General features: G+C 39.1%; 1 protein-coding gene across 2 annotated transcripts in view; it reads right to left on the bottom strand.

Moving 5' to 3' along the window:
- RAPGEF5 (Rap guanine nucleotide exchange factor 5) overlaps nucleotides 1-22,747 on the bottom strand; it is a 211,446-nt gene that overhangs the window by 146,523 nt on the left and 42,176 nt on the right. For both annotated transcript variants that reach the window (XM_069462415.1, XM_069462414.1), the window contains exons 5-6: nucleotides 21,519-21,687; nucleotides 7,286-7,352 (exon numbers count right to left, since the gene is read on the bottom strand). In XM_069462415.1, the coding sequence (XP_069318516.1) occupies nucleotides 7,286-7,352; nucleotides 21,519-21,687 (236 nt within the window). The remainder of the gene's footprint in view (nucleotides 1-7,285; nucleotides 7,353-21,518; nucleotides 21,688-22,747) is intronic.

The following is a 22,747-nucleotide window of genomic DNA, read 5'->3' as shown; positions in this document are numbered from 1 at the left end:
AAACACACACAACCTTCTTCCCTTATTCCCAAGGGACTCACTGGTACATATTTTACTCTTGAAGGAGTTCTGCACACTCAACACCTTTCTGAAAAGATATCTTTAAACAAATGCCCCCAACATTGCTTCGTCTCAGTAGGCAAAACATTATGTATCATGCTGGTCACCAAAACCAGACTCTCAAGGCTAGAGTTAAATTAGGTTACCACAGAATCTGGGTAGGTTTAGATAGTTTCTTTGGAATTAGAGATGATGGCTTAGCAATTAATTTCGAAAAGAATTGTGTGTGTGTGTACCTGTATATTATGGTATTTGGGGATCTATCTCCAGGATGAAGAACATCATTTTGATGTGAAATATGCATAGAACATATAAGCACTTTTTAATTGAAAAGGAATAGCAATATACCGTTCAGCAACAGACTCACAGGTTTGGTAAGTGTAACTATGAATAGGCGATCCTACCTGAGGGTAACTGAAGGATATTTAACCAGCCTTCCAAGTGGTCCCCGAGACCTACAGTCCCTAGCCCAAGGCCCTCTGGACAGTCTAGTTGGATGAGGACAGCATTAAAGCACAAGGAGGGAAAGGTAACAAGCCCCACGGCTCCTTAACAGAAACAAGTTGCTACCAGAATATGCTACACTTCCACTGGTGCTTTTTTAATGCACCAGATCTGTCTGCTCAGGTTTCACTGGACACATTCTCTCAAAACTCAGTCTACCTGGCTCTTCCCCAAATCACATAGTAACTCTTAAGTCACTGGAAGGGCTGGAGCCAGCCAGAGGATTCCAAGCAGGAATGTTATGTTCCCTACAGATAAGAAATACAAGGTAACAAGATATTCATGATTCTGCGGCAGCCAGACAGGTTAGTCCTTCCCTTGGGGAGTAACGTACTTTTATTCTCTGAGCTGACATGCCCCGTCAGGCTGTAACAGACTAAGGGAAGAGAGATTACCTACACTCCAGTTCTCCATTCTCCAGGAAGGAAAAGGTAGAGAGCCAGGAGAAAGGGTGAGCGGAAGCTAGTTATTTTGCATTTTTAAAAACGTATTTCTAAATGTGGTAAAAATGTATCCATTAACTGTGCTCAGCATATACAGATGTTCATTGACTTAGGGTGAGGTTATGTCCTGATAAACTCATCATAAGTTGAAAATATCCTAAGTAAAAAATGCATTTAATATACCTATCAAACATCATAACTTAGCCTGGCCTGCCTAAATTGGGCTCAGAACATTCACATTAGTCTACAGTTGGGCAAAATCACCTGGCAACACAGCACACCATGGAATATCGGTTGTTTGCCCTCGTGATCATGGGGCTGGCTGGGGGCTGTGGCTCCTGCCACTGCCCAGCATTGCTAGCCTGGGAAAAGCTCAAAATGCAAAACTCAAAATACACTTTCTACTGAATGCATCTCACTTTCATACTGTCCTAAAGTTGAAAAAATCATAAGTCTAACCATCATAATTCAGGGACCATCTGTACTCAATGTGACAATTCTCCCCACTTGCACTAACCTAAGATTACTCCTAGACCTTGCTAACTTCGTATACAGTAGCCTCTTATGTAAGTCCCTAAAGTTCTGTCTTTTTAAGGATTCATCAAAATCCCAATCCCCTGCTATTTCTGCTTCCTAAACCAGTACCAATTTTGAAAATGTCTAATCAAAAAAGCTGTCAATGTTATCAGATTCTATTTTTCAAAAGGGAATTTCTCCAGTGCATCAAATTCGAACCTTGGAGTCACCAAGAATGACAAACTAAAGGAATGTTAACCATTTTATATCCTTCCTGGACCAAGAAAGGGTGTATGTAAATGAAGTCCTGTAAAAGACATACCTTAAAGAAAACGACCGATGTTTCAGGTGAAAGATGAGACATGGCACAGATGAGAGGAGTTTTCATGAGCCAAAGGAAAATATGAGAACTGGCAATATTAAAGCAATGAGAGAGCTGAGAGGACAGAGAATCTTGAAAAGTGTGGGTCTCTGAGTTTCATGCTTTCAGTAACACAGGACAATCAGTTGCTCGTTAAGATCTAGCAACCACCCCACTTGGGGTGGTTCTGTACCAAGGAGTGCCCAAGAGAACTCTAAGGAAAAGAAGGCTTGGGAGAAGAATCGAACAGAAGCCCAAGTTAAATGCAGGCCTTGGTTAGTGAGAGTAAAATCAGATCAGTTTTATCTGTAAACTAGACTCCCAAATGTGGGGAAAGTGAGAACAAGACTTTTACGAGAAAGAATGCTAGAAAGCATGAGAGAGCAAGTTCACAGCTGACATGAAGACAGATGGAGTTGCGTTACAACCTCTGGACACTAAGCATGGAAAAATGCTTTTGTGATGTTGACACTGTACAGTGATTAATTATAGCCATCTCTTTTATCCTAGAGGAAATGAAAAAAGAAATTCCATAGAAGGTTCCTTGTTCTCTAACACTTTCATGGAAAGTTAAATATTCCAGCATGGGTGTTTGTTTCTTGGGGCTTTATCTCCTTCCAGATCTTCCCAGAGTTTATAGAAGTTGCCTTTTTTTGTAATTTGGGCCTGACTCACTGGCAAGTAAGATTTTTGCTCAGTGGGATTTCTCAGAGGAGTGATCATTTATACATGAAGACCCTATGTAAAAAAATTCAGAAAATACCATTAAAAGCATCAAAGACAAAGGTCCTACAGTGAATTTGGATGAATTGAAGAAAATGAACCTGGGGATAGAGTAGAACTATACAAACAGAGAAATCTAAATGGATGAAAATTATAAACTGAATCGGCTCTGACAAGGAATACAAGGGTACAAGAGTGCCTAGTTACATGGTCCAAGAGTATTAGATGTTGTTCTCGTCCCCATTGGTCTCTCTTCCTAAATTCTGAACACCAAATTTGTCATTTTAATTCAACTCTCAAGATACAGCCATTAGTGTTTTGTTCTAGACACTCACACTTACTCTTCTCTTTCGCCCATTCAAGTGAAGGCTGAGTTTGTGAGACCAAGCAGCCCAGAGGACACATCACATGTCCCCTGCCCCCTTATAAGTGCCCTCATGTAACCATTCAACCAAATAGGCATCTAATACATACAATTCACAACTTGCCTAACTCACATCACTTCAGTAGCTTGACAACTAAACAAAAATCACAACAAGCCCGGATAAGATGTTTGTGTTTTCTTATCTTTATAATTTCTATCATGGAAACTTAGCCTTAAGAAACAGAAATAACCTAATAGGCTGTGTTCTGGTTGTTGATGTCAAGTACACATGAGATGGTAGTCTAGAATCAATTTTTATCTCCTATTGAAAAATGGTTATGTTTCTATTTCCTGTCTTTGGACATTTCCCAAGTACCTCTCAGTTCTTTCCAATGCCTCAAAGTTCAGTTTATTTCCTAAATTTACATGCTTAAGAACTATGACTTTGAAAGCAATACATAATTCACCATAAAATTTTCCCTATATTTACTTTTGTTTTGAGTAAGCAGACCCCTGGATTGTAACATGAATATATAATAGTTGTCTCTTCAATTCTGAATACTCTATTTGTCACAAACACTGGAAGAATTCATGTTTAAAAATAAAATAATGCTCAGAACTTCAAGGATGGAAACTGCCTTCAAAGGCCCTTCTTAGTCTACCAGCTTTATTAGACCAACAGAGACTCACAGTTGCTGAAAAAGAGGTTTTCAAGTTAAGAAAATTTATTGCGCCAGGAGACATTAGACCCTCCTGGACTAGGTGGGTGGAGGTCACAGAGGTCTGGGTGGAGGTCAGGGAGGTCTGGCCAGAGGTCACAAGATTGTCTTCCCTGGAGATGGGAAGGACTAGAATTGAACAGCAATTGCCTGAAGCTAAATGGCACCCTTTAAAAGCTCTGTATTTCTGCTTATGAGTAGGACAATGGCATTATAGATCGTAGTCTCCATCCTCCTCATTTGCCGGCAAATTATTAATAATAAACTCCTTCTGCTCAAAAAAATTAAAAAAAGTATTAGACAGAAAACTAAGGTACTAAGATAAAACCATATGTGCAACAGGGAAAGTCACAATGGATCCAGATACTACACCCCAGAGTGTTTTTGTAGACTTTACATAATGGGAAGGGTCTATTATAGCCATGTCCTTTATCCTTAAGCTGAAAACTATTCTTACAGAGCTTCATTGTTCAGGTTTTTGTATGCCCGGCACTTGCAAGGGAGGCTCTTCCTTGAAAATCGCTAGAAACATGGCTGGAACATTTTAATCATTCATATTTGTATAAATTTAACAGCTCTAAATCGGATTGAATTATAAAGACATTTTTATTAATATTTCTACTCATGCACTGTCTTCTCATGTTCCTTCACTAAGAAAACTCACTTGTATTTTCTTCCATAATAGAATTTCAGGTATTATTTTTTCTAAATGACAGGACCTTTCCCACAATGAACCTAAGAGGGGACTAGGAAATAAACTATTGGGGTTAAAGAAATGAGGATTTTTTTTCAGACAGCCATACACAAGGCTCCCAAGTTTGAATTACAAAGGTGACTATACAAGAGGGCACAGTCAACCGTCCTGCTGGAAACCATTGCCCCCTTTCAACACCCCCAAAACACAGGAACCTTCAAAGAGCACACCGGCAGCTCTACATTACAGATGTCACTCCTGCTTTCCCTTCCTGTGTTTAGGGGTCATGGTAGCTGAGAAGTGTTACTTGAGTGACGTATGCAAATGCCTTCCCGCATGCATTAACATCCAGGTAACTTAAAGTTTATATACCATTGCCAACAGGAGGAACCGCATTATGAAGAGGTGAACCTAGCCCAGCAGTCCTTTAATAAATGCCTACAGAATGAACAATGGAATTTTAAAGGGACCTTAGAGATTGTCTAGTCCAACCACTCAACTTGGCCAAAGTCACATTATTGGAAGAAATAAGAGTCAAGGTCTGTAATCTCAGCACCAGGATATTTTCAGGACTACAGACTGATTTATCCATCAGCTGAAGAGATGAAATTCTCTCCTCTGCCCTTTGTTTTCACTTCTAAATACCACTCCAGCCCCTTACATGAATTTATTCAGTCTTTTTGCTTGGGGATTTTTCCAGAGAGATTAATTACCTCAGCGAAATCTGTAGTGAACACTTTGCTGTCCATCCTTCCTTTTTAGAGGTTCTCCTGAGTTTGACTTCACAGTATAAACCATTCAGTTATGTCCACTTCCTCTCAGTGTCCTCTCATCTCCCCAAGGCCCTCTTACTGTGAGTGTTCCCAAGACTCCAACTTCTCCTCTGCTCTTCAGTCTGTAACCTGTGACCCATAACATTAGCCCTAATCTCTCTGAGCTCCAGACTCATGTCTCTAGGTGTTTCCTGGATATTTTTATGTTCTTATCTCCTCAAACTTTGATGTCCCCCCAAAATCATCTCTCTCTCTGCACATTTTACTCAACTTCCTAAGAGTATCATCACACCTCCATTCATGCAAGTTAAGAACTTTAGTCATCTGACTCCTATACTTTCACCCAGTCCTACTGATTTTTTAAAATAATTCTTTGTGTTCCTTTTTGAACTCACCTTTCTTTTGGTTCCCACAAAAACCACCATAAGCTAAATTTTCATGAGCCTCTCAGCCAGTCTCTCTATCTCCAACTCCTTCTTTATTAAACATCTACTTAAATAAAGTAGATCTACATCTATTAAATATCTACTTCATAATGTTAATCTGTTCTTCAAAAAACCTTTCAGTTTTCTTACTTAGGACCTTCTTCTCTAACCAGGTGGGTCTACTCACTATTTTTCCATGTATTTTCTCATTCCTATGCCTGCCTGCCCACAATAAATACCACAGCTAGAATATACATCCTCCTGTCACCTGTTCAAATCCCAACTGCTTTCAGTAGTGGTTCAAGCACAGTCTCCTCCACGAAACCTTCTCTTACTGTTCTTGAATTCACTGCCTATATACCACTTGTTTTGGTACTCATCTTCCAATTAGTTTATATATTAACTCTCTAAATATATATGTCTTGTCCTCTTGGTGTGGCCATAGGAACCAAATTTTATGTGTCTTTGTTACTTCTGAAACTATCCCAATAACTATATTATATTATGAAAAAATGAGGCATAGTAGTTAAAAGAACATAGGGGTAGAAAATACTGAGTTCAGATTCTGGCTTTGTTCCTTTCTAGCTGGGTGATCTTAGGCAAGTTACTTAACCTCTACAAACTTTCATACCTGTAAAATAAAGATAATACCACCTACTTCACAGTGCTGTTGTACAGTTTAGCTGAATGTGTATGTGCATGCACACACAATGTTTAACATGATATCTGATGTACAGTAAGTGCTTTTTTAACAGATGACTATTATGATTTTGCACACAATATGCACTCCTCTTTGGTTAATATTTTAAAGTGCAAAGGTCAGGCTAAATATTTCTTCATACCATGCATCAAGATTCCATTTCACATGAAGTTTTACACCCCTGATCCCCATATTTAGTCAAAAATTACTTTTCTAAGCCATATATTCCAGGAGAATAGAAAAGACAACTTTCAATCCTCAAGCTGTGCCCAGATGACAAAACCTGGTATATAAAACTCTGTGCAGTTTCATCCACACACAAAACCCATTCAAGCATGATTTTCAGCAACTGCCGTTTTGATAATGGGGTTAAAGCAAAACTAAAGAATTCTTTGGGAAGGCTAGCAAAGTTTCCAAACAGCCAAGTCAATAGATAAAGATTTTGTGACATAGGATTGCTAGAGCCTGTCAAAAACTAAAGCTCCATGATTAGTGACCGTAGCCAGCTTTTGCTATGAAGCAAGGCATAAGATTTCCTTCCACCAACAAGACTATTATTACCAAGTCCATCAGTGGCTTTTAAAAACACAGTGTAAATGCTGCAATACAGTACGTTAAAAACCAATGTCCTGGCCTTTTTTTCTGAGGTGATTCTTTCCCCACCCCCTGCTGATGAAACAGAGTCTTTTCTCTTTTATGCACAGGTCACAACTTTCCCCAGGTTAAATCACCCTATATTTAAAAAATCAGATACTACACCTCCACAAAGGTTACTGGAACTTTCCACCAGGAATATCTATGATCTCGCAAGGGAGGCTGCATCTGTGTGAAGAAAGTCAAAGCCATTGTCTCCCTCTGCCACACCTTGGAGCCTTGGTCCTCCCACAGCACTGAGCAGCCACAGGGCAAACCTCTGCCTACACCAGGGCCCAAATTGCTCCCCTTCCAAGACCCCAGCCTCATCATTTCTGCACCCTTGGGCAGGGAAATTGCATGGTCTTACCGCAGATGTTAGACGAGCCAGAATTTCGTCACTGCTTTCTTCGGGGTCTTCAATTTTCTGATGAGACCTTTGGAAAAACAAAGAAGAAATTACTCTTCAGCTTTGGTTTCTCAAATTTATCTACCATGCTGGGGGAATAAAGGCCAAACAATGGCATTGTTATTTTATTATATTGTATTGTATTATATTACATTACATTAGTGAAAGTACTCATGCAAATACTATTGTGTCAGTAATGCCATAGGAACACAACCCTGTTGCAAGTCAACTGTTCCTTCGAAACCAATTAGCAAGAACCTCTACGCGATACACCAATTGAATGCTCAGGATCGAGTATTGTTCTCCAAGTGATATAACAGAGTAACCCCGAGACACCAGATTTACATATATGGACATGCATGAAGTAGATGCTAATATATGATGCTTAAATGCTGAAATTTCCTCTAAATGAAATCCAGATTTTGAAAATATAAAACGTGAATTTACCTTTATAATTGAGTTTCAGCCAAAATAAATGTACTCTGAAATGTTATATTACAGGCCTAATACCATGATGGGAATTATGAGGAATACAAAAGGCAGAAGAACTCTGCTTTTTTAAGAGACTAAAGCCCAATTGAGAAGCCAAGGAAATAATGCATATGTTAAATAACTAACAAGACATGTAACAGTGTGAGATCAGTTTGTTAGGAAAAAAAAAAAATCATCATTTTAATTTAATTCACAAATAAAATTTTCACCACATAAATGTATGTGTTAACATATAAAATTATCTACTTCTTCAGAAAAATCTTATAAACTACATTTTTTTCCCCCAGTGTAGTCAAAAAAAAAATTTTGACTAACACCAACTGAATACATAAAATTGTGTCCCAGATCTATTTCCACAAGCAATCCCTTTCAATACATTCTGCAGCTGTGGAGGGATTCAAGGTAATTGCCCCGTGGAGCAATGTTATCAGAATCACAGTCCAGCGATTGATTTCAATCTCGGGAACTGCGGTGGGGCAGCTGGAACGCTAGCCTTGCGGGGCAGGAGGGCTTCTCCCCGCCCACAAGAGAGCTAAGACAACGCTCTTTAAGAAGGAAAAAGCTAGTCGGATCAATTCTGGCATTGGCTTCTTGTTTCTGTAAATGTTATGAAACCCTTTTCCAGGAAAAAAGTCCCACCCTTCAAATCACAGCAATGAATTACAAACTCCTGCCTTTACAAGAATTGCAATATATAGGCACGAAGCAGGGCCGATGTTGTCAAATAACTTCAGTACTCAGTGCACCAAAGTGTTTGGGATGCTTGCTAACAATCTGCCCAATAAAAACAGTGAGAAGTGAGCATTACAACTTAGCATATATTTTTTTAAAGTTACCTGGATGGGTATTTCGAACAACAGCCTTTATTATTAAAATGCCCTATGCACAAAGTTTCCATATAAATGAAGTTATATTGACCAGAGATTTGAAACCCTTTATAACCTAAGCCACCCAGCCAGGTTCATATGATTAAGTTGAGGTGACTGAACAGATCTGACAGGAAATTAAGAGCCAAACCCACCAGAGACAAGAGCACTGAACAAGGGCTTCTGCCGCTCCGTCTGTCTCTGCAGCGAAGCGTGGGCTGGTCGTGCCTTGTCATGTTTCTCAGACCCCACAGATGCCTGAAGCATTAGTTAATGGGCATGAAGTATTTTGCGCCAGCACAGATTCTGTCAGGAATCTGTTTGCAGTAAGCTGCTGAGAGGAACTCCAAATTCCACGGGACGATCTTGTGTACACGACTGATAATGGCTGTTCCATGAGTAATGGCTGAACTGCTGCTGTTTTAGTGACAATTTAGTCCCTGCTCAAAAGCAAAACTATCTTTCGTCATCCTTCCAGCACAAAGCATGCCATGGCAAAAACGTTGCTTAAAGAAATATGTGTAAGAGACAGAGTGATGATCTCCTGGGAGCTGTCCCCAAGCTCATATTCCACATTTATCACCTCAATCACCAGGATTTTTGACCAGAATTCCCACGTCTTTCTCTAGCTGCTGAATCTCCCCCGAGCTTGCCTTGTTTTTCCATCTGCCTTCAAAGTGGCTGTAGGTGGCAATTCCAGGAACTTTATTTTCACCCACCTGGGGATCTTACAGGCTAACTCGGCCTAACTCGGGCTGCAACTCCTCCTGCCTCCTGTCCTCACCAGCTCTGCTGGCGCCTCTCGGGACTCACGGGTCCCACTCACCCGTGGCCATTCCTTCCCTCCTTCCTCACTGCCGGCCTCTGCTTGGTGCCCAGGTTCTCTCTGACAGAGAGGCTTGGCGGGAAGGGAAGGGAAGGGAAGTGACTTCACTTGAACACATTCTTTTAACCCACTTCTTTGCCTCTGATTTCTCTTCTTCTAACCCAATCTCCCACAGACACCAGCATTACCTTTCTAAAACCTAGATCTGGTCTTGCCATTCCCCGGACTCTAAATCTTCAGGGATTATCCCCACTGCCCACCGAGAGTTCTAGAATTCAGAAATACTCTTCCTTCCCTGCTAACATACTCCATGTGACCCTGCACCAGCGGATGCCTGCACCTCACCTGGCATAAAGGAAGGTCACGGGAGCAGGACGGTGGGGGACAGGCAGAGCCTGAAAAGGGAGAAGGGAGAGACACGGCGATATTCAGCTGCTCTTCTTCCTCCCTTACTCCTCTGGTCACTTTTTACCTTAAACCCTCTCCCCAGCTCTAGGCCAAAATACTCAGAAATACCAGACTCTCTTGCCCCAACAAATGTATTTTTTACAGAATATAAATGAATTCTGATTTTATCTATATAAGTACACATCAATGCAACCCAGGAAAGACAAAGTTTTCACTTATTGGATCAAAATAGGTAATGAAACAGAAGCAGCAGAGGAGAATCAAGGGCAACACTGACATATTTTCCGCTACTACTAAAGGTGGCTGCGGCTGCTCAGTGAACGAGAGGGGAAGAGAGTGGCTGCGGGTCTGGTTTGTTAGTGGCTGGAGGAAGGAAACAAAGAAACTCTGGTTGGAATCAGCGGGTGATGATAGTGACAAGTGACATAAGACAGAAAGAGAAGAGAAAGGGAGTGAGCCCAGGAGGGAAGATCCATCCCTGAGGGTTTATGCCAACAGGTGCTCCACTTTAGGAATTCCCAGGCTTACTTCTCTGTGTCTGCTTACCAGCAGCCCAAGGCAGACGTGGTGATTCTCCAGGGGAAAGTATTGAGTCCCGGTGCCACAGGCAGGATGTCTTTGTAAGTTTGTGAGGTCTGTAATATCTAAGGGTGTCATCTGAGGATGCAGGGATGGCAAAAGTGTATGGGCTTCTGCCCTTGTCCCTCTAACCATCAAACTGGACGTATTATCATTCTTCTCACCCCCTACCCAAAAAGAAAATCACAAAACAGAAAACCCTGCCCTTCCTATAGTCTTCCTTATCTTATTTGATGGTAAGTCCACCCTTCCAGTTGGAAGTCCACCTTCACCCCCTCTCTCTCACAGCCCGCCTTGTATCTACCCTGAAATCTTACTGGCTCTTCCTTCAAGGAATGTCTCCCATCTAACCACCTCTCACCACTTCTCTCACCACAACTCCTTTCACAGGAACCCAGGAGCCAGCATGGCTCTGCTGAAATGGAAGTTAGGTCATATCCCTCTGCTCAAAATTCCTTTTTTTTTTTGAGACAGAGTCTTGCTCTGTTGCCCTGGGCTAGAGTGCCATGGCATCACTGTACCTCATTGCAGCCTCAAACTCCTGGGCTCAAGCAATCCTCTTGCATCAGCCTCCTGAGTAGCTGGGACTACAGGCTCATGCCTCCATGCCCGGCTAATTTTTCTAATTTTAGCAGAGACAGGGTCTCGCTCTTGCTCAGGTTGGTCTCAAACTCCTGAGCTCAAGCAATCCTCCTATCTCGGCCTCCCAGAGTGCTACGATTACAGGTGTGAGCTATTGTGCCTGGCCTGCTCAAAATCTTTGAATGACTTCCCATCTCATAAAGCCAGTCTTTTTTATTTAAAAATAATTAATTAATGAATCAAGATTTTATATATTCAAGGCATACAACGCAATGATTTATGTATACATTGCATAATGATTATCACAATCAAATTAATTAACACATCCATCACCACGCACACTGTGCATTAGATCTCCAGGACTTGTTCATCTTATAAATGAAAGTTTGTACCCTTTGAGCAACATCTCCCCATTTCCCCTACCCAAAACGTCTTTATCTTGGGCAGGTCTGTTTTGCTTAATAAAGCAAATTCCTATGAAAAAAGAAAAAGTGGGATGGTAGATGAATGAGAATTAAATTTTTTCTTGAGATCTTTAATATCATAAATACAAACACCTGCTTAGCTTCTCAAGATAAATTTTCACAGCATCAGACTACTGGTCATGCTTATAGAGGAAATTTACCAAATGGCAGTAAATTGTGACAGGTTTTATTAAGGGTTCAGGGTACATAGTTATGGGTTAATCTAAAACGGAACAAAATTAGGTATTACTGATATGATACTCTTTCGCATTTGATTTTGAGGATTTGAAGATTAATGCTTAATATTTACTTAAACAGCTACATTTCAAATGCTAATACAAGCAGGCCTAGAAGTTCAATTTTTGCTAAAATTCCTCTACTACTCTTAAGTAGAGAGATACCCTAATAAAAATTATGCAATCTTTTCCCATACCAAGAATAAGCTTTGCCTATAAACAATGGAAATTTTGGAGAACCATTTCCTTGGGAGAGGGGGCAATGAGTAATAACAAAGACTAAGACTGGCTGATTTCATAAGATTTTTAACAAAAACAGTTTAAAGTGATAAATGGAAATTTCCTTCACCTATGATCCTAATACAAAACTTATGACAAGTTCCATCATAAAAAATTGTTTTGAGAAATACTCAAAGAAACTTTTGTTTACCCAAACAGTATTTCCTCCTCTCCAAGTGTCATGAGAATCTAATTAGGAAAAGTCAGAAGTGCAAAGGGTGGTTTGGAACATAGGAATGACAGACTTGAACTTGAGCTCCCCAGTCAGAGGGTGTTAATCCAGCACCATTTGAAGGATGCCAGTGGATGTCTCATGTTGCTTATATATGTCAGGTGGAACAGAAAAATTAGGAGGATAAGAAGAATAAAGGAGGCAGAGGTGAGAGGGTGGTGGGTGGTGGTGGTGCTATTTTATATAGGGTGCTAAGAGGAGACAGGGAGTCATCAATGTAGAGCTGATATTAAATACATGACTGAGTGAGGGCATGTCCAGAGTGACAGTAGAAAAATAAGAGAAGTTCGAAGACTGACCTCTGGAACACTCCCATGTTTAGAGGTCAGCATTTTAAAATACAGGTATGGTCGATCTAAACAATCTGAGGCCAATGGATCGATCAGGAGATGATTGCCATTGAAAAGACAGTCTGCTGCTCACAGTTTCCAAGAGGAGATGGCACTCCACAGCATGAGGGGCCACATGGGAAGCACCAGGCTCCGTCAGGAGGCAGAGGACGTGGGGAAAACATGGGCAAGAGCCTTTTTTGTGGTTTCCACAGAATTGAGTGTGGGAAGCAGGTTAAGCAGGCTGAGGATGGGATAGTGCCCCTGGTTGTCTGGTACCTGGCTCTGGAGTGATCAGGGTAGGTGGAAAGTGGCCCAGAGGGTGAAAGCCCTAAAAAAGAGGTGGCTGGGATATGAATAAGTTCTCTACCAGCTCTAGAAATTGACTAGGTGGGGTAGTCTCTCCAGGGTCAGCCAGGCCCCAGATGTCAAAGCATTGAAACTCATGGTTAATATAGTCAGGAACAGGAAGAATAAGCAAAGCAGGCTGACAAGAAGCAGCTAGTGAGATAGTAGAACCCAGAGATGTTATCCCAGGGACCAAATGAAAAAATGGCTTCCAGAAGGGGATAATCCACTGTGCCAAATGCTGCTGACGTGCCAAGTAAGATGAGGACTCAAAAATCAACCACTGCATTCGGCATCACAGAAGACTTTTGTAATCTTGGCAAGGATGCATTCAGTGGAATTGTAGTGTTGAAAGTCTACATGGACTGGGTTCAGAAGAGAACAGGAGAGGAAGGAAAGTGACCACAGATGTATTTTTGAAGAGTTTTGCTGTAAACAGGAGCAGAAACACAGTGCAGTAACTGGAGGGGGATACAGGGAAATACCAACACATGCTGACAGGAACAATCCAGTAGTGAGGAAAAAACTGATGAAGCAAGAAAGAGCTGAGAAAGCAGGAATGAGGTCTTTGAGTGGGGGTGCAGAGGATGGGACTGATGCACAACTTCAGGGGTTGACCTGAGGTAAGAACATGGACCATCCATCCATTTTTATCAGCAGCACAGACAGAGTCCACCATTACAGATGCAGGTAAGTTGATAGATTGGTGAATAATATATAAGAAAGGTGGTTTTTAAAAAAAATTCCTTTCAATGAAATAGAAAGCATGGAAAAAAGGTAAGGGGAAGTAGATGTGATAAAGTCTTCTAGGAGAATGAATTTACTAAGAAATGAAGAGGACTGTTCAGCAGCATCAAAGATCCAATTAGGATTAGGCCATGAGTATCAAATGAGCCTGATTGTCATTAGTCTCCTTAACAAACCACCCCTTCCACCTGCCTTTAAAATATGACAGAGCAAGAAGGTCAATGACCACAGCCAGCAATGGCTGAAGAAAGAGGAAGTACAGCTCTTGTGATTGCCTGTGGATGTAACTATGTCATATGCAAAGAGAAATGGCTTTATTTTTTCCTCCCAATATATATGCCTTTTATTTCTTTTTCTTGCCCCAATGAATTGGCTAGAGTTGAAGAGAAATAATAAGGGGAAATATTAGCTTTGTTCCCCAGTCTTAGTAGGAAAGCATTCAGTCTCTCACTATTAAGTATGATATAAGCTATAGGTTTTCTGTAAAGTTTTATCAGATTAAGGAAATTCTCTTAAATTCCCAGTTTTCTGAGAATTATTATCATGAATGGATATTGAATTTTCTCAAATGCTTTTTCTGCATCCAAGGAGTCATTATATAGTTTTTCTTTTTTTAGCCTGTGAATATGATGAATTACACTGATTGATTTTTGACTGTTCAACCATTCTTTTATTCCTGGCATACATTCCCCTTTTTCATGATGTATTATCATTTTTATACATTGCTGGATTAATATTTGCTAAGGAAGATTTTTGTGTTTATAATCATGAGTCATATTGGTCTGTTGTTTTCTTTCTCTGAACTTTGTCATGATAATGCTGGCCTCGTAAAATAAGTATGAAGCATTTTAATTTCTTCCTCTTCAATCTTCTGGAACAGACTGTATAGAAATGATATAATTTCTTCTTTAAATGTTTGGTTAAATTTGCCAGTAAATCCACATAGGCCTGCAGATTCCTTGTTTGGAGGGTCTTAACTACAAATTCAATTACTTTAGTAGATATAGCACTATTCAGATTCTTCTTGAAGGACCATAGGTAGTTCATATCTTTCAAATATGATCATAATATTCACTTACTAGTTTTTAAATATAAGTCTGGAGTGATATTTTCTTTTTTATTTCTGATATTGATAACTTGTCTTTTTCTTCTTGGACAGTTTGGTTAAGATTTATCACTATTTTTTTTTCCCAAAGAGCCAACTTTTAGTTTCATTAGTTTTTTTATTTTCTTTCCACTTACATTAATTTTTGTTATCTTTCATAATTCCTTCTTTCTGCTTGTTTTGGGTTTCATATGTTCTTCTTTGACTAGTCTGAGATGGCAGCTCACACCATTGATCTAGGATATTTATTCTTTCCTAACATAAACATTAAAAGCTCTAAATTTACCTCTAAGCCCTGCTTTAGCTACATCCTATAATTTTGGACATGTTTTAATATACATTCTATACAAAATATTTTCTAATTTCCTTTGGGACTTCCTTTTTCACCCATGAGTCATTTCAAAGTATGCTAATTTCCAAATAGTTGGTGATTTTACAAATATCTATTTATTATTGATTTCTAGTTTAATTTCACTTTGGTCAGAGAATATATCCAAATGATTTTCCTTCAAATATGTTTATCACCTAGAATATGATTTATCCTAGCAAATGTATCATGTACACTTGAAAAAAAATGGGTATTACGCTTTATAAATGTCAATTGGGTCAAGTTGGTTGATAGTATTGTTCAAATCTTCTAGATCCTTACTGATTTTTTTCAAATTTACTTGTTCCACTGATTGCTGAGAGAAGAATGTTGAAGTCTCCAGCTATAATTATGGAGTTGTCTATTTCTCCTTGCAGTTATGTTCTCCCTTCATGTATTTTGAAATTTTGTTATGTGCACACACATTTAGGATTATTATGTCTTTCTGGTAAATTGACCCTCTTATCAATATGTAATTTCTCCCTTTATTCCTCATAACATTTCTTGTCCTGAACTTTATTTTCCTTAATAGTAACATAGCCACTCTAGCCTTCATGTAATTAGTGAAAACACTAATCACATGATTATCTTCTTTCACCCTTTAACTTTTAACCTATCTATGTATTTAAAGTGGGATTCTTGTATTTAGCAGATAGATGGGTCTTTAAAAAAAAAAAAATCCAAGCTGACAATCTCTTTTAATTAGTGTTTTAGACAATTTACATTTAATGTAATTATTGACCAGTTAGATTTATAGCAACCATCATTTTACTTGCTTTCTCTTTTGCTCCTGTTTTATGTTCCTCTGCTACCCTTTTCCTGCCTTATTTTGAATTTTTTAATTATGCGATTTTATTTATGGCTATATCTTTTAAGTTGTTGCTCTAGAATTACCATATGCATATCTAACCTTTCCTAGTCTACTTAGAGTTACTGTTTTACCACTTTAAGTAGTAGAAATCTTAAAGCTGTATATGTCTCTTTACCCTTCCTCAATTATCTTTTGTTATAGTTGTAATATTATATTTACATATATTGAAAAGCCCCAGAAATATTGTATTTGCTTTCAATAGTCCTACATTTTACAGAAATTAAAAGAAAAAATGCCTTTTATTTTTACCCAGATATTTACCATTTACATTGCTTTTCCTTTATTCCCCAAATTTCCAACTTTTCCTTTGTATCATTTCTATTCAACCTGAAAAAAACTACCTGTAGCATTTCTTCTAGAAAAGTTCAGCTAGCAACGAATTGTTAGTTTTCCTTCATCTGAGAATATCTGTTTCACCTCTATTCCTGAAGGATATTTTCACTGTAGAGAATTTTGGATTGACAGTTCTTTTATTTCCACACTTTAAAGATTTTGTTCTATTGTCTTCTGGCCTCTGCGGTTTCTAATGTAAAACCTCTGGTCACCTGAATTATTACTCCTCCTGTAAGTAATATGTCATTTTACTCTAGCTACTTTCAAGAATTTTTCATTATTTATTAGCTGTTTATGAAATATCTAGAGGTGTTTTTGAGTGTATCTGGTTGGGGTTTAATGAACCTCTTGAATCTATAAATTTTTCTCCCACTAAATTTGGGAAGGTCTTGGTTATTATTTCTTTAAATATGTTTTTCTACACAAATTTCTTTATCCTATCTTGGGATGGATGCCAACATGTGTTAGACTTTATGATACTGTCCAAATTCCTAAAATTGTTCATCTTTTTGTCAATATGTTTTTCTCTTTGTCCTTCAAATTTGATAATTTATGCTGATCTATCTTTAGGTCACATCCATTTTGCTATTGACCCAATTCAATAAATTTTTAATTTCAGGTACATTTTTCAGTTCTAAAACATCATTTGGTTCTTTTAATTTTTCTGCTTCTTGACTAAGAATTTATATCTTTCTATTAATTTTAAATATGTTTACCTTTACCTAATGGAGCACAGTGAAAATAGCTGTTCTCAAATCTTTAATAATTTCAATATCAGGGTCATCTCAGGGCTGACATTTGTTGCTTACCCTTTCCTTTGACCATTGGTCACATTTTCCTGCTTATTTTGTGTCCAGTAGTTTTGTATTGTATCCTGGCCATTTTGAACATAAGGTGCAGCCTCAATGATTCCAACTTCAATTCAGTTTTCAAAGCATTTTCTATGCTCCTTGCATCTGTTCCACAGATGTTCAGCTCAGGAGTCAATCCACATTTGTGCAGTTCGTATTCAAAACTGATGAATCCCTTTCTCTATCTCCATACTTTCCTATATTCCTTTATATTCTCCTGCTTGCAGGGGATGCCCCTTTGTCCAGTTCTTCTGGCCAAACACAAAAACAAACCAGGGTTCCTCATTGTCTTTTATAGTTGCCCATACGCCACCACCAGCACTCTGACACTTGGACAAAGCTACAAGAAAAAGGTGGAATCAAGACAAGGATTTCTCCATACACACACTCCACACCCCAACAACGACACACTCTTCAAACCACAGGGGCCTATTTTCCTGATCCTTCTTCTCAGAAAGAGTTTCTGTTGGGGATTTTGGCACCTGTGCCACCACTTCCCTTGTGCTCTATTCAGGCAAAGCTGCAAAATAAAAGAAACAACAAAAAGGAAAAACTCACACCTGTGTAGCTCACTTCCCCAAGGTTTCAGTTCTTTCCATAATCTGCCTGCTTCTGTTTACTTGTCTGAGGGCTAAGGTAGTTAGTTATTGTATTTTCTCTAGAGATTTTAGCTGTTATCAATACAAGAGATAGGCTGTAGCAGACTTAACTCCATTGTGGCCTGAACCTGAAGTCCCATCAATAGATTATTATTTACAAGACTCTTCAATGGAACTCACGATTGATCATCTTGCCATATTTAACATCTCATAAGCAAGAAGCCAAAAAGTCAAGGTTTTCAGGGAAAAACATTAAGAGTAGATAAGCTGAAAATATGTGTCAGTTCTATTCTTGAGTGTAATAAGATAATGAAAACGTATAAAACACAAAAGGCAGGAATAACCTATAATAAAAACGAATCTTCTATGGCTGAGAAGAATTGAATATTCCACACAGTAATTACCTGTTTTCAATGAATTTAGAAATATACAGTACAAGGTATTTTCATTTCTCAGAAAATATTTTCATTTTTCCCACTGCTTCAGAACCTTCAAGATAAGCTCCTGTGTTCCATTGATGGCACACTACTTCCTGCCTTGTTATCTGTATGAATTGATCTCCTCCCCTTTTAGTCCCTGAAGGCCTCATATTATTTACAAATCTTCATATGCGTCACAGGGCCAAACATAATGCTTTACATAAAGCTGATCATCAGCAAGTGCCCGCTGAATAAGTCTCTCAGCAGAGAGTTGGTGACAAGTGGTTGTCTTTTCCCAGACCCTCTGCTCCCTGCTCCTTTTCCTCACCTAAAAATTAAGAGGAACAAATTCAACTATCTTAGGAATCCCTTCTAGATATCTATGCTTATGAAGCTAAATTTGTGGACTTTTCAGAAGTGTCAGCCAAGTGGCAATAGGTACCATTTTGGCAAAATCTTTTTTTTTTTTTTTTTTAATTCATACAGTCATCTCACAAAAATCATCTTTATGTCATGGTAATATTAGCTGGGTCAGGGTGGTGAGGGGGCTGTTTCAGCAGAGGCCAAGAGGCTAAACCAAGTGGCTACTGTGTGAGCTGCCGCCAGACCTTAGGAGCATCAGCAATGCCAAGAGGCAACCAGGAAGGCAGATCAGCCAGGCAGGACCACCAGGCATTGATCAAACTGAGAGAGAGACCCAGCCCACACCAGCCCGAGGCTCCAGCAGCAGCCACTTACAGAACACCAAGCCCAGTTATACCTCGGGGGTCACTAGGAAGCTGGCTGCCCATCCACTAGCCAAGACCAGTAAGGCGAGAAAGCCTCCACTCCGACATGAAAGCCTCCCACATCCTCCTCTGCCAAGGCCAAGGGGCCCACACCACTCACCGTGTACCCAGAGGCTATCTTGAGAAGCAGGGAGGGACAGAGACTGAGCTCTTTTACCAATAATATATGCTAAACAGTTAAGTAAAGAGACTTTAAAAGTTACTATGTAGAATAATTTTACTGGGTTAGAGTAAAACTATGGGGCTTCTTTTCCTTCTTGCTGGTCACTCAGCAGTTGGAGGCTCATGTAAACAAACAAGTATCAGATCACTTAGAGAAAAACAAAGAAGCCACATTTTCCTTTAAATGAGTTAAATTTTAACAAACCTCCACAGGTCTCTTAACCACAGCATAAATGTTGACTGTTCTGGGAGTGGTAGGACACAGGTTTGTGTATTGAAGGTTCATAGATTGTCCGTTCAGAGCCCTGCCACTCCCATCCTGGCAAGCTGGAAGCTGCTGTCACAGCAGCTGGATTGAAATGGCTGAGCTTCTTCACAGCCTGAATTCCCCAACAGTGAGAGAGGCATCCAAGGCTTCCCTCCTGAGGGAGTGATTAGGCCACCTTTCCCTACACAGTTACTTCATCATTCCTCACTGCCTCTCCCCCACCCTCTGCACAAAACAAAAGAGAAGAGTCAGAAAAAGTACATTCTGGGCAAGTTGATTTGGCTTTCGGTCAGAATGAGATACCATGACTGCTCTTTTTCCCCCAGAGATAGTACCCTTGACAACCAATACAGTCACTTGTGAATTACCTATTCAGTTTGGATATAAAAGTGATTTTGCACAGAAAATGATTTTGTTTCTTCAAACTAGCCTAAAAACCTGCAGCAGCTTAATTTCCCCTCCTGCTTTAAATATGCTTTCTTGAAGGAGAAAACTCCCTTTACTTTTTTCTTTTTAGAAATGCATTTGTACAGAACAGAGTTGCGTTTGCGTAGAGACGTTAAGTGGTTTCCTCATATTATTTTAAAGACACTTAAAAGATGGCAAATTACAGGGGCCTAATGCAGCCACCTCTAGTTTAAAAGCATGCCACTCCTTCTTAGAAAGCTCGTTAAAGTTTATTGAACTGCTCTTCGATTTTTCTCAGGACACTTCTGACCTATATTAATAGCATATTACAATAAAGAACATTTCCCATACACGGAGTAATTGAGTGATATCTCAATTTTGCTTTACCATTGCAAGGCCCTCTATAAACAGTGGTGGTGCGAAATCCATAATCATTTCAGAGCTTAGTCTAACACTTTTATAGCTCCTCTCCTGTTTATACTTTTTCGGCTAGAATGACCTCCATAACTTCTGAGGACACATTATAGCAGAAGACAAAAGGATGATCACTAGAGCCAGACACATAAAGATTCAAACACTAAGACTCCACTTGACACTTGTATGACCTCGGGCAGGTTACCTGACCTCTGTGCCTCAGTTTCTCACTTATAAAATAGGGATAACAATAGTATCTATCTTATAGAATTCTTCTGAAAGTGGAAAAAAAAATGAATATAAAGCATTTAGCACAGTGCCTGACATAAAACATATTCTCTACAATCAACTTTTCTATTAGCACAGTGTCTCATTAATATTCTGAAATTTATTTCTTGTCCTAAAAACAGTCTGTATTAATTGTTCAGTGTTAATTGTCATTTTTTAACTAATAAGAGCAACTTACCTTTGTTACAGTTATACAGGTGTTTCTCTCTGAACCTCCTCTCTTGCCTATGAAATAAGGACAATACCACTTGCTCTGCTAATACCACAGAACTGAAAGAGTCAACAATACAGGAAAGTACTCTAAAAACCGAAGCGTTCTACATATGTAAAAGTTTTTAACTGAAAATTTAATCTGTGACTCATAGTTCTGAAATAAGCTTGTCACTATCTTCATGGATAAACAAAGCCATGTCAGAATCACCATATCATGACTCAAGTCCTGTTCCCAAGCCTCTTTAATTAATTTTAATTCATTTTAATCATATAGTGATTCAGTATGTTCATGTGATAATGATTCATGTGTTTTAATTTGCCAAATGTTGCTTCTAGATTATTTTCAGAAATGTTCTGTTGCGCTCCTTCTTAGGAAAGTCACGATGTGGATAGGATGTGAGTTATTTTATTCAACTTAAGCCCAATCATATGTTTATTCCTAATTTAGATCATCTACTCATATAACGGTGATAAATTAGAAGCCTCATGGGGCAGCTGGTGATGCTTCTGGGATCTGAATACCAGTTCAGGCATTTATTAGCTGGATTTCATTTTCAGCAATTTATTTTACCTTTCTGAACTTGCATATGAAAAGTGGGAATGGTACAGTTACCTCTTAAATGAGATAGTTATCTTAACGAGCACAGCATAGTTCTGGACACAGTAAATACTGTCTAAGTAAGAATAGTTTAACAATGGCCCAAGATAGCATCTACTTACAGTTCACAGATGCCAGCTCTAGCGGGAATGAGAGGCACGAGCTGCAGTAGAAGTTTCACACCGTTTTGCCATTCTTCTTCTCTTTCGAATTCACAGTACAAGTAGCTACATTCATCCGAGGAAAACTGGTAGAAAACATAAGTATCTTGAAAGTACAGATGCTGGTCCACTGTTTGAAACAAAAAAAGTATAATCAGTTTTTTAAAGTATATTATTCAGAGTCATAAATCAAATAATAAGTTAAAAGCCCTAATAATTACTAGGGAGAAGCTAGGGTAAGATTATAATTACACATTCTCGGCCCATTCATGTTTATAATCCCACTGAATTGAAAAGGACTTACTGGCTAGTCTATATCCATGACTCGAAGCTTTGGCCAGCATATTCACATGGATTTTATAATTTTTCTGCTTCAGAGGCAGGTGCACATGAAACCAGTAGCAATTCAAAGAGGGTGAGGAGGAATTGGTTTTTTTTTTAGTTTCCCAAAATAAACTAATAGATTTAATTGCCTTAGTGATACACAAATACAACAGGATGGCAAGTTTTAGATCCATGGTTCTCAACTGGAGGTGACTGTGCCTCCCCCCAGGGGACATTTGGTGATGTCTGGAGACATTTTTGGTTGTCACAACTGGGTTGGGGCATGCTACTGGTACCTGGAGGGTAGGAAAAAGGGATGCTGTTGAAAATCCTATAACGTCCAGGACAGCCCTTCACAACAAAGAATTATCCAACCTAAAATGTCAACACTACCAAGGTTGGGAAACCCTGTTTTAAAGGAATCGAGAGGTGAACTTTTCCAAAAAGCATTAATACAAAATGTTTTCCTAACCAAAAGCCTGAAACTAGCAAGTGAGCTAATGATACCTCCATTTCTCAAAAGAAGTTAATTGATTTTCTAAGTAAGAATATTAAGAGCTAGATATTACTGACTGTCTAAGAAGATTACACCCACATCCCCATCTGTACTATTCTTTCACGATGGGACCAGGAGAATGCCCTTGACCTTTAGTACCTGCAGAAAAAAAGAGCTTCTCAGGGACCATCTAGCACCTGAGAGATGGAGCTAAATAAAGAACACAGATTGCTTGGTTTCTAATCCTTCAATTACCTGGGCTCAACTAAGAAAAGAAATATCCATCATCTATTTTAGTTCCCAGTTAACATCTATTTTCTGTTCTGTTTCAACAGCTAATTTTCATAGGTCATATCTCTAAGTGTTCATG

Source organism: Eulemur rufifrons, chromosome 29 (genome assembly GCF_041146395.1).
Source record: "Eulemur rufifrons isolate Redbay chromosome 29, OSU_ERuf_1, whole genome shotgun sequence".
Taxonomy (NCBI): Eukaryota; Metazoa; Chordata; class Mammalia; order Primates; family Lemuridae; genus Eulemur; species Eulemur rufifrons.
The sequence above is the reverse complement of the archived record's forward strand: the minus strand, read 5'-3'. Positions and strand labels throughout refer to the sequence as shown.